General features: G+C 40.9%; 1 protein-coding gene across 9 annotated transcripts in view; it reads left to right on the top strand.

Annotated features, from left to right (window-relative positions):
• The window catches only part of NCOA2 (nuclear receptor coactivator 2), a 303,670-nt gene that overhangs the window by 265,948 nt on the left and 24,652 nt on the right, over nucleotides 1-13,070 (top strand). For 8 of the 9 annotated variants that reach the window (XM_032316140.1, XM_032316133.1, XM_032316134.1 and 5 more), the window contains 4 exons: nucleotides 1,503-1,713; nucleotides 3,810-4,016; nucleotides 7,300-7,515; nucleotides 10,918-11,047. In XM_032316140.1, the coding sequence (XP_032172031.1) occupies nucleotides 1,503-1,713; nucleotides 3,810-4,016; nucleotides 7,300-7,515; nucleotides 10,918-11,047 (764 nt within the window). The remainder of the gene's footprint in view (nucleotides 1-1,502; nucleotides 1,714-3,809; nucleotides 4,017-7,299; nucleotides 7,516-10,917; nucleotides 11,048-13,070) is intronic. The other variant, XM_032316141.1, reaches the window with a different exon arrangement.

Below are 13,070 nucleotides of genomic sequence, written 5' to 3'. Positions count from 1 at the left end.
GATCAGCACTTTCTTCATTAGAAACGACTTCTAGGGGCGCCTGGGTGGCTCAGTGGGTTAAGCTGCTGCCTTCGGCTCGGGTCATGATCTCAGAGTCCTGGGATCGAGCCCCACGTCGGGCTCTCTGCTCAGCGGGGAGCCTGCTTCCTCCTCTCTCTCTGCCTGCCTCTCTGCCTACTTGTGATCTCTGTCTGTCAAATAAATAAATAAAAATCTTTAAAAAAAAAAAAAAGAAAGAAAGAAACGACTTCTAGGGACGCCTGGGTGGCTCAGTTGGTTAAGCAGCTGCCTTCGGCTCAGGTCATGATCCCAGCGTCCTGGGATCGAGTCCCACATCGGGCTCCTTGCTCAGCAGGGAGCCTGCTTCTCCCTCTGCCTCTGCCTGCCATTCTGTCTGCCTGTGCTTGCTCTCTCCCCCTCTCTCTCTCTGATAAATAAATAAAATCTTTAAAAAAAAAAAGAAAAGAAAGAAACGACTTCTAACATTTAACGTCTTCCTTTTTTTGTATGGTTGGCACTGCCTAATAGGTTCTACTTAAAATAATATAAAATAAGTTGAGCCTTCTGGAGGAAAAGTAGTAGGTATGAGATAGTGGTAATACGTACCTTATTATTTTGATGTTGGTCATTGAAATGAAATGACTTCTGTAGAAGGAAAAGCCCTAGGAAACCCTGTTCTGCCTTCTGTGAAGTCAGGTTAATAGATGCCGTGTATGGGGACACCATGTTTGTATCCTGCTTCCCTATATTTTGTTGCCTAAGCTGGTGACGGACTGAGAGAGCTAGTGGCGTTTGAAACTGAAAGTGCGAGCAGGAAAAAAAAAAACACCAAATTGAAAAGGCAGCGCGTAACTATTCATGGTGACTTTGAGCTGATTTTTCGCTTATTTTGCATTTTACCATGCCCCCTTAAAAAAAAAAATCCTAGAAGGGAATGACCACCTAGAAAATACTGATGTAGTGTGCATTTAGATAATTTTTTTTAACGAGTTTTTCATTGTTGTTATTTTTTAGAGTTAACCATAAAACCTAGACCTGGACTCTTAAGTCTAGTATACTCAGAGTTAATCAGAAACATACATATACTCATGACTGATTATTATTATAATCATTTATTATTATAACTGATAAATTATTAAATTATTTATTAGCATACAATATTATTATTATTATTATTATTAGCATACAATAAAGGGAAATTTATACATTGCCCATGAAGCACAGCACTGGAAGGGAGCTTTCTAATTCAGTCACGACTCTTCTAGATGAGGAAATAGAGGACTAAGAGATTAAGTTATTTGGCCTTTGTTAGTTATATTTTAAAAGATGATCAAGCCCCTCATTAGGCCAGAGGTCCTCACAGGTGTCTGCATCCTTTGCATGGCCGTGGTGGTGCCTTGGTGGTGCCTCGGTGGTGCCAGCTGGGTCTGTAATTGCAGTTGGGGCTGGGATGCCCACTCGCAGGGCGGGACGGGATAAACTCTTCTGTTTGTTAACTGCAGCCTGGCAGTGAGCTGGACAACTTGGAGGAGATTTTGGATGATTTGCAGAATAGTCAATTACCACAGCTTTTCCCAGACACGAGGCCAGGCGCCCCTGCTGGATCAGTTGACAAGCAAGCCATCATCAATGACCTCATGCAACTCACAGCCGAAAACAGTCCTGTCGCACCTGTTGGAGCCCAGAAAACAGCATTGCGAATTTCACAGAGCAGTGAGTATGCGATATTGGTGGTTATGCCAAGAAATTCCCATATAATCACCATTAGAAACAGTGATTATTAAAATCTGATACAAACAGCTTAGTCACTTCAAGGTTTCTGTGATCCAATAGCACCATCTACTGTCCAGGTTGTTGAAAACTCCTTTCAAAATGGTCTCCAGTGAACAGGGCTTTCCAACATTCTCGTGCAGTTCATTTCATCAGCACCAGAGTGAGACTGACCTACATAGATAAAGTTCTTTGGATGGTTGTCGTGTTTCCCTTTATTTTTGCTACTGCTTTCAGAAATGGAGTTTAAAATAGACTTTATGTGTTTTAGTATATAACTGGATACTTTAAATACAGAAAATAAGGTTAGGCTGACTTTTTAGGAATAAAATGCTATTAAAAATTCTTAATATTTAATCTTAATAAACGGGCTGTACACATTAAAAATACCTTATCTCGTCTCTTAGAAATAATCTTAGAAATGTCAGTTTGAATGGAATTTTATCATACATGTTTTCTAAGTGCACATTAACGAATTTGATATAAAGCTTAAAGACCTTAGACTATTCAGAAAATACATTTTTTCTTCATTTATTCTTTTTATTTTAGATTTTTGTAAGTTTAAGATGAATTCTTTGTCCACCAGAATCACTTAGTTTACAAGCTCAATAATTACCTGAAGTTGTCCAACAGTTGTGAATGGAAGAAAATATCTTTCCTGTGCAAAGAGACGTAACTTATACAAACATAAATGACGTCCTTAGTGTGAATTTGGTAGACAGAATGATTTTTCCCTCATTGAGTACAGTCTGATTGAGTGCTCAGCCTTTGTTCTCAAACCAGAAATGGCAACCATCAACCTATTCACAAAACATCTTTAGTCACTAGGTCTTTTCTCAGGTAATTTTTAATGATTCTGAAACGGGTAAAACAAAATAGTTGGTGTTTGTTATCAGCTCTCAAACCTTTGTATTTCTTGAGGAATGGAAGGTACTTCTGGACCATGGGCGCTCACAGCCAAAATGCTGGGGAGTGAGTAAGAAGCACACTAGAGAGCTTACGCTCATTAATCAGAGGCATTAATGAAGGGCGGCGTGGGAACTCACGCTTTCTCCTCTGTGTGTACCTGCTGATGGTAATCAGATTATTGAGTGCTAACCAGAGAGCTAAACCTGAGGGAGTCATGATTAAGCGTAGACTATTTCCATTCCGAGCCCTGATTCTTCTAAATATTTTATTTCTGTTACTAATTGTTAAGAACTTATTTATTCTAAATGTTCTGTTTCATACTATGTTTATGTAAGTCAGTAAAAATAAAATACTTGATATTATTTAACAAAGTAGCTCTATAAACTGTTATTTATAGTATCTGTATACTTTTAAAATTTAATCATGTTCTTATCAAATTATTGGTTGTCTCTCTGACAGTACAATGCAGTGCACACCTCACAGTGGATTCTTGTCAGCCACCCATAGGAATCCTTTCAAATCTAAATGTGTTCGGAATTTAAAGAAGCTGTATTTAGAAGATTAAACAGGGCCCTAAAGCTTTAATACTGACTTCAGGGGGCAGAGTTCACACTTAAAAGATTTTAACTTCCAAGGCAAATAGATGCTTTTAACCTAATTCTACTCCCAGGAAAGTCCAGTTAAGAAATGATACGTCCAAGCCCCCCGTGTCTGGGTTTGGCGTTCTCCACAGGAGCGGTTCCTAGCTTCCTCGCTATGACAGAGCCATGCACCTAAATTTGGATGGATAGTGGCACAAACGGACAGGGCCATCTGAGCGTTTTACCTAGCAAATATGACTACGTGTTAGAGATTAGTGTTGGGGAAGAAAAGACATGCAGGTTTTTTCCTCTCTTTCTGTAAGATTGTTAAGAGTCAAATAAGAGAATTGTTGATTTGATTACGAGTCCACATTTTGGTGTTGCATATGGTTTTGGTGTCTGTGAGTTCTTCTCTTTAAAAGGCAGTTAGTCCCTGATGGGCATATCTTCGATACGTTACAGACAGCATTTTCCCTGAAGACTGCTTCTGTTGCTGTTCTTTTCCATTATCCTATATTAACCTTCAATTTTCATTTGTTTTCTCCTTAGCTTTTAATAACCCACGACCAGGGCAACTGGGCAGGTTATTGCCAAACCAGAATTTACCACTTGACATCACATTGCAAAGCCCAACTGGTGCTGGACCTTTCCCACCAATCAGAAACAGTAGTCCCTACTCAGTGATACCTCAGCCAGGAATGATGGGTAATCAAGGGATGATAGGAAACCAAGGAAATTTAGGGAACAGTAGCACAGGTAAGGGCTCAAATGCACTGTTACTTTCTTGGTGGGTTATTTCACTTAATGATGCATTCATCCACATCAAACTCGTAGGATTTTTCAAATGATTTTTTTATGTTAGAAACTAATACTAGAAGGTAAGAAAGTTCTACAGACTTTCACTGGGAGTGTGGTATGGAAGCATTGGAAAGCATTCCAGTAAACTGACCATTTTATACTGTGATCATTACTGTGACGAGGTTTCTAACCATTAATCCTATAGCCTAGGCTGATGTCTTCTATTCCAGTTTACTGTTCTAGATATTATAGTGTTTGTGTAAAATAATTTGGTGGTTGCTGGCAGCTCATGTAATCTGCTGATAATCTTTAAAACTTCCTATCAATTGATGATTTGTTTTTGGAGAATTTCAGAATGAAAGTTTAAAATGCAGCCAACTTTTCATACTTACAAATGATATATTTCTTCAGAAAAATATTAATTAAAAATAAAGAACTTTACGTGGTAATATGCTCGGTCTATGAGTACCAGGTCCAGGGCTCCCCTTTTGAAGACGGTTGACTTTGCCTGTGATCTGGTTTGGACCTAGGCTTGCTATAACTTCAGGTGTCTGCCATGTTGCCCCTGCACAGTTGCTAAGTGGTAGTCAGTATCCTCACTGCTACCACGTTCCCCAACTTCCATCTAATGAAGACTCGAAATCATCTCAGCAGCAATGATTGCTATTCCCACCATGTCCTGTCCCCCCTATCTGTTTATCACAGACCTAGTAGCAGAATGCCAAGTTTCCTAATGAAGAACTCACAATTCATAGCCTTCTTCTTTGGCAAAATGAAGTACTCGGGAAAAAGGCATTGAAGGAAATAGATATTATAAAAAGAATTTGTATTCTTTTTTTTTTTCTTTTAGCTTAGTTGTGTAATCTCTGTATACACATTGCCATTTTAGACAGCTAACTGAAAATGAGAGTTCAGTTTAAGGGGAAAACTTGGATTTATTTATTTTCAGGTATTGATGCAGTTCTTGGGGAAATGTGTACCGTGCTATATTAAAATCGTTGATTCCTTCAACAAATATTTATTGGACGCCTACCATACGTGCCAGGCACTGACTATTCTGCTACATTATATATCCACAGAAATAAGGGCCGTAATAATTTTATAATTAAAGATAAAGTGTTGATTGATATAAACAAAATACTGCTTGGGACTCCTGGGTGGCTCAGTCGGTTAAGCGGCTGCCTTTGGCTCTGGTCATGATCTAGGGTCCTGGGGTTGAGCCCCACATCGGGCTCCTTGCTCAGTCGGGAGCCTGCTTCTCCCTCTCCCTCTTTTTGCTGTTCCTCCTGTTCGTGCTCTCTCTCTTTCTCTCTCTCTCTCAGATAAATAGAAATAAAATGAAATGAAATGAAAAAAAAATTTTTTTTAAATCTTTAAAAAAATACTGCTCTCTGCAACAGTCTATAACACCAGAGGAACCAGTGACTTATTAAAAGTGCCTCCTTAGGGACACCTGGGTGGCTCAGTGGGTTAAAGCCTCTGCCTTCGGCTCAGCCCAGGGTCCTGGGATCGAGCCCCCTATCGGGCTCTCTGCTCGGCAGGGAGCTCTCTCTGTCTGCCTCTCTGCCTACTTGTGATCTCTGTCTATTAAATAAAATTTTTTTTAAATTTAATTTTAAAAAAAAAGTGCCTCCTTATTAGAACACAAGAATCTCTGAGTTCTTGGAGGAATTCAGGTATACACCTGTTTTGAAATTTGGGCTGCCTGGAGATCACTGATGTCTAGACTCTGAAGATCATATAATGCCTGTGATTTGTTTCAGAAAAGAAAAAGCCCGAAAGAGACTGAGTCCCCAGTTATTATAATTGCGGGAATATTGTTGAATTGCAGGTCATTTTTCCTTCTGCTTTCTGGACTTGCTATAATCTTGTTACATTATTTAGAGACCAGATTTTCTGAAAAATACAATACCTGTTCTCCCATAATACACTGTGTGGTTCAAATTTAATCTTCAAATAGTTTTAAAAATATATGGTACTATAATATTGTTCTAACTTTTTCAGTCAGATTAATTACCCTTTATTCTTGATTATCCTAATGTAGCACATTCTCATTTCACCGGTGAAAAGCAACCCACAATACATGTTCTCTCCGTTTCTTAAATACACCCCACTTTTAGTTATCGTAATTCAAGTAAATGAAAGCAAGCCATCTATTTGAAAGCAGAAGTTTTGGTTTTTGGGTTTTTTTTTTTTTTTAAGATTTTATTTACTCACTAGAGCATGAGCGGTAGCGGTGGTGGGGAGAGGCAGAGGCAGAACAGACTCCCGGCTGAGCGGAGCCCAACACAGGGCTTGATCCCAGGGCCCCAAGATCATGACCTGAGCCAGAGGGAGATGTTCAATCGACTGAGCCACCGAAGCGCCCCATCATGAAAGCAAGACTTTTATAGACCCATCATTAAACATTTCAAAATGCTGGGTTCTCACTTGGAGTTTTTCCCCTTTAGCCAATATTTGGCCACTGTCAGCGGGGCCAGGCCAGAGAGAGTGAACAATCGCTCCTGCCTCGAGTATTGTGCTCTTACTGTTATGTGTGGCCCAGTAGCAGATAATATCTCAAGTATAAGAAGATTTTTACCAGTCTTCCCTAAGCCATTCTAGACCTATGTGATCAGGAATGGGGTGGTCCAGGTATTCTAAAGTTCCCTAGAAGTGGGAGTTCCCTTGCGTTGGATATAAAAAACTGTGGTAGAAAGGTCCTGTAATTTCTTCATGTTTTAGAGGCTACCATGGTCAGTTTCGAAGCTTAACAAATGATAGTACTCTGAAAGGGATCTGAGGATTTAAAGATGTGACATCAGCTTTATGGGCTGTTCTGGGATTTGGATTTATAACCAGAGTATTGATGACCAGCTTAAACCTTGTTTCTCTTCGCCCTCACCTCCCTTTTGGAAAGTAAAGCATTGACGTGTAGATCAGCTAATGTGATTCACTTCCTGAGGAAGGAAGTTGGGGTTATCCACACACCACAGCACCTGTTTCTAAGTACATATGGGAACAATTTTAACAGCTTTTCCGAACCATGAAGAGTGGCAAGTCTGTGCTTTGAAAACTGTAGAAATTGCCAACTCTTGTTTCTTCGCCAAGGGTCTGCGTCTGTCCCAACGAGGGCGTTACCTGTTGGGCTAACTGTGTATTACAGAATGACTGTCTTATACAGAGTAAGAGCATCTGGTGTTCCTCCGTGCTGCCTCTGCTTTCAGTTACTCCATGTCTGTTCCCTTTGGCTTGCCTGCAGGAATGGTGGGTAGCAATCCTCCCCGACCCGCTATGCCGTCTGGGGAATGGGCGCCACAGAGTTCTGCGGTGAGAGTCACCTGTGCTGCTACCACCAGTGCCATGAACCGGCCAATCCAAGGAGGGATGATTCGGAACCCAACAGCCAGCCTCCCCATGAGACCCAACAGCCAGCCTGGCCCAAGACAGATGCTTCAGTCTCAGGTCATGAATATAGGTAAGGTAGTTCTAGTGCTTTTTTTTTTTGTTTTTTGTTTTTTTTTTAAGATTTTATCAGAGAGGACACACACAAGCTGGAGGCAGGGGGACGGAGGGAGAAGGAGAAGCAGGCCCCCCCGCTGCGCAGAGAGCCTGCCATGGGGCTCAATCCCAGGACCCAAGATTATGACTTGAGCCGAAGGCAGACGCTGAACTGACTGAGCCACCCCTATAGTGCTTTTTACTTTTAATCACCATGCTTTCTGAGAAGAGAGTAACAGCTCCAAAAGTTTTTTCAAAGATATGCTCTTCATTTGCAGTTTAGATGATTCCCCTCATGGCAAGCTGTCATAAGGGAGATTTTGCTAGAACTCTGTATAGAATCATAGACTCTGAAAAGCTTTCTAGTTACATTAAGAATCAACTATATTTGTGGTGTTTTATTTTTATTAAGTTATCTCATTTCGACCTTGGGGGGAAGTGAATTGGAGTGTCACACTGTGAATGTTATACATATGCTATTTTTAAAAAGTATTTTAATGTTACAGCAGTGGTTCCTAACTGGGTGATCATCAGAATCATCTCAGGACATTAAGATGCAGATTCTTGGGGCCACCATCCTAGACTATTAAACCAGACTTTCCAGGGTCTTCTAGACAAGGTCTTCTAGAACATCTGTAGGGTCTTCTAGAACATCTCATAAAGTGTGAGGATAGCTAAAATTCTATTTTGATACAGTTCACATGTTATTAAAATTAATGGTTTGATACATTATACAGCACCATTTGTACGAAGTGCCCAGAATAGACAAATCTCTAGAGAGAGAAAGTAGTAGGGAAGTGATTGCCTAGGGCTTGGGGTATGGGGGACATGGGGAGTGACTCCTAATGGTCATAGGGCTTCTTTTGGGGGGAATAAAAATGTTTTAAGCCCCATTGTCGTAGTGGTTGTACAACTCTGCAAATACACCGAAACCCACTGAGTCATATACTTTAAACGGGTGAATTATGTGGCACGTCAATCATACCTCAATAAAACTGTTATCTTACCTGAAAAAAATGTTAATGGTCTGTACAACTCATACTTGGGATTGTTTTCTTAATCATTGACATAATAACCTTTTCTAAATCTTGCACATTAGCATAATTCAGATAAGTTAATGTTTATGTCCTTTGTCATATACTTAGGTATGGTACAATGAGTAAGAGCTAAATCATTAACGGAAAGCTACCAGGATTGTTTTGACAAGACAACGCAGAATTCTCATCCTACCTCTGGTCTGCGCTTTCCTACCTAGTTGTGTAATTTGCTCAGCACATTTTGGCATGTTTCTGAGAGGGGACATTCAGATAGCCTTTCTGCAGAGAATGTACTTTGAATTAATGAGTGGTTTCCAAACATAATTCATATAATTTGAGGCTTCTATGGAACAGTGCTAAAAATGACCAGATTTTTTTTTTTTTTTTAAGATTTTATTTATTTATTTGACAGAGAGAAATCACAAGTAGTCAGAGAGGCAGGCATAGAGAGAGAGAGAGGGAAGCAGGCTCCCTGCTGAGCAGAGAGCCCGATGCGGGACTCGATCCCAGGACCCTGAGATCATGACCTGAGCCGAAGGCAGCGGCTTAACCCACTGAGCCACCCAGGCGCCCAAAAATGACCAGATTTTCATCCAGAATTAAGCTGGGAAATATTTTAATATATTGATTTATTCATTTAAATGTCATAATTAAGGGCACCTAGCTGGCTCAGTCGGTAGAGCATGTGACTTGTGAGCTCAAGATCGTGGGTCTGAGCCCCATGTTGGGTATGGAGGTTGCCTGAAATACAAAAGAAAAGAATAAATAACTATCATAATTAATAAATCCCTTATATCCAGAACTTTAATTTATTCTCTGTGTTTCTTCGCTGGAGGGCACCTCACCTGGCCTTTGAGCTGTGTATTGTGTTGCTAAATTTCTCTGATTTTTTAACAAATTCAAAAAAGCCCTAAACTCAACAGAAAATTATCTATTGTAATGAAAGACAGGTCTGCAGATGGTGGTAACAAAAAAAATCACTGAAAAGCTCATGTCACCCATTAGCTTTAAACCTCAAAAGAACTTCTAAGAGAGAGCACATCTGAGTTGTCTGGGCCTGCTTTCTGTTCCACCCTCTCTCTTCAGGAAGAGCTAACTGAATGACAGTTAATATAAAAGCTCAGTTCCATAATAATCCTGAGACCCTCCTGGCCGTCTTCACTCTTGCCTCTCACAAGCATACAGTCGAGTTCTGGAATTTACATGCTGTGCGCTACTGCCGTAGGAGGAATGTGGGAGCACGTAGTAGTCTCTGTCTGGCTCTCCTCTATCAAGCCAGACATTAAAGTGATTTTCCAAAGTCTGAAACAATGCCAGTAATAGGGTTTTTTCCATTTCTTGTTTAAAAAACTTGTTCAGGGGCGCTGGGATGGTTCAGTCGGTTAAGCGACTGCCTTCTGCTCAGGTCATGATCCCAGGGTCCTGGGATCAAGCTCTGAGTTGGGCTCCCTGCTAGGTGGGAAGCCTGCTTCTCCCTCTCCTTCTGCCCCTCCCCCTGCTTTGCTTTCTTGTTCTCTGTCAGATAGGTAAATAAAATCTTTAAAAAACAAACCAAAAAAGCTTGTTTATGTTAACATATAGTGGATTTATTGTAAATATTTTATTTTATTTATTTTTTAAGATTGATTGATTGATTTGACAGAGAGAGAGAGAGGGAAGCAGGCTCCCTGTTGAGCGGAGAGCCTGATGTGGGACTCGATCCCGGGACCCTGAGATCATGACCTGAGCCCAAGGCAGTGGCTTAACCCACTAAGCCACCCAGGCGCCCTTACAATTATTTTAAGTGAGTGAGTAATTGTTTTCTTCTATTTTCCAATGTTAATTCCCCATACAGTAAGTATCAATACAATATAACCCACATCAACAAAACTACAGGGTCAGGGTGCCGGGGCGCCTGGATGGTTCATCGGTTAAGCCTCTGACTCTTGATTTCAGCTCAGGTCATGAGATCAAGCCCCCCACTCCCCCCACCTCACTCCCAAAGGGCTCTGTACTCAGTAGGGCGTCTGCTTGAGATTCTTTCCCTCTCCCTCGGCCCCTTCACCGTACCCATTTGCTCTCGCTCGCTCTCTCAAAAAAGAAAAAAAAAGAGAGAGACTATAAAAACTTTAGAGCTGGCATTCTAGATATTGCCTAGGTGGGTGATAGGCCTTGATATTTATTGCCTTTGTTTCTGTTTCAGACCAAAAATTCAGTCTTCTTATTTTCACCTAATGATCACTGCATCTGTCTTTTTCACTTTACGTAAATCAGGTACTTCACTTTATATTACGTGGCAGAAATAGGCACTTCCCTGATGACAAGTTGTGAAGTTTTTGGATTTTTGTCTTCTGTCTTTTCAGGGCCATCTGAATTAGAGATGAACATGGGGGGACCTCAGTACAGCCAACAACAAGCTCCTCCAAATCAGACTGCCCCGTGGCCCGAAAGCATCCTGCCTATAGACCAGGCATCCTTTGCCAGCCAAAACAGGTAAGTCCTGAGCACCCAGGAAATCCAAGAGAATCGTGGTTCATGGTGAGTTCTGGAAGTTACTTTAGACCTCTGCCGGAAGTTATTCTTTTTCTTCTAAACGGTCGGTCCTGGCCAGTTTTCATGTATTCAGACCAGATCATCAGTTATTGGACAGGGGGTATAGAGAAGGAGAAATCCAAAAATCAGGGAGACCTAGGGCATGTCTTTAAAAAGTTATGATTTAATTGGAAAATAAGATGTACATTAATAACTGCAGTAGAAAGTAGTAGGTACTGTAAATGCCATAAGAGGAATAAATTGGGAAGGAGCATCCAACGAGTGGTTGGAGAAGGCTTCACAATCTGGAAGGAAAGATGTGCTTCAGGAGGCAGGTGGCAGGAAGCCAGTCCAGCAGGTCAAAGCAGCACAGGCAGAGCCTGGAGGCTGCAGAAACAGCTCGTGTTTAGGGTAACTGAAAATTATCTAGTTTTCTGTCAACATATATTTTACCACTTAATATAGTAAAGGCAGTACGAGAAGACTTGGCAAGAAGAGGGATTAGTAATAGGTCTTAAATCCCAAACTCTGAAGAATTCAGACTTTTTCGTTAAGCCACTGAAAAAGTTTTTTGAGAAAGGAAGTGGTAAGTGATCATGTTTGATTGAAATTTTTTTGGTTTGTATTATCAGTCTAATAATTTTTTTGTGGGTGATCTTTTCTGTCTAGTTGCTTTTGAAATACTCTTGGTATTTTCTGTGTTGTACCTTTACTACAGCATGTCTCAGTGTGGATTGATTTATACTGCTTGGTACTTGGTGTATGCTGTACTCTTTTTAGTCTGTAGATTCATGGTTTTCATCAGTCCTGGAAGATTTATAGCCATTATCTCTTTATATTCTACCCCCCCTCTATTTTCTCTCTTTTGTCCTTTCGGGATTCTGGTTAGACCTATGTTACACCTTCTCTGCTGACACGGGATTTTTAAAAGTTCTGCCCTCCAGGAGCACATGAGTGGCTCAGCCAGATAAGCATCCAACTCTTAATTTCAGCTCATATCATGATCCCAGGGTTGTGAGATCAAGCCCCGAGTTGGGCTCGGCACTGGGCATGGAGCCTGCTTCAGACTTTTTTTCCCTCTCCTCTGCCCCCCCCCCAAACTCTGCTTTCTTAATCTGTGTGTTTTCCATCTCGTCTCAGTACTGCGTCAGGATGATTTTTTACCCAGTTCTTTAGTTATCTCTTCAGCTATGTTTGGTCCAGGCATGTTTTTCATTTCTATAAGTTGTATTTGCCTGGTCTGCTTTTCACAGCCTCATTGTTTGCTTATTTTTGTGGTTCCGTCCTTATATCTTTAAGCATTACGTTCATCATTATTTTTCTGAATTTCTTTAATTCCAATATCTGGATTTCTTAGAGGTCTAAAATCCAATGTTGACTCTTCACTTATGAGGGCCTATTTCCCTGAGTATTTTGGTAATCTTGCATTGGAAGTTCGTAAGTGTCTCTTGGCCAGTGAAACATCTAAGGTTGAAATTGTGGACACTTTACTTAAAAGTGAATTTGTAGTGCTCTCTGCCAGGGGTGGGGGTCTGCTCCAGCTCCCTTAGTTCAGTCCAGCAGCCTCAAGTTAACTCTTTTATTTCACTTTGGCCCAAAACCCTAACTCTCTTACTGCTTTGTGGATAAAACACACCTATCACCAGTGGCTCAGGATGCTCAAGTTTTAGCTCACAGGTGGTCTTTTGTTTGTGCTTGGCTTTTTGAGAGTTCCACTATTCCCTGCAAACCAACATCACAATTATGTTCTGTGCATAATCTCGTTGTTTTTAGTGGTGCACTGAAAGCACATGGTGCTCAGGTGACCTTGAGCCCTAGGTGATGGTACCACTGGGCTGGTTGGTGGGTGGCAAGAGTCCCTATGTGGAAAGATAGAAGCCTAAGCCAGAAGGCACTGTGGGAGCTTAAAGGATGCACCCACAGTGTTTTCCAAAAAGCAAACTTGTTAGAAAACTTAAGCTGTAGCAACTTGAAATATGAACTT

The sequence above is a fragment of the Mustela erminea genome, chromosome 16 (assembly GCF_009829155.1).
Source record: "Mustela erminea isolate mMusErm1 chromosome 16, mMusErm1.Pri, whole genome shotgun sequence".
Classification (NCBI taxonomy): domain Eukaryota; kingdom Metazoa; phylum Chordata; class Mammalia; order Carnivora; family Mustelidae; genus Mustela; species Mustela erminea.
This window is presented reverse-complemented; position numbering and strand designations above follow the sequence as displayed.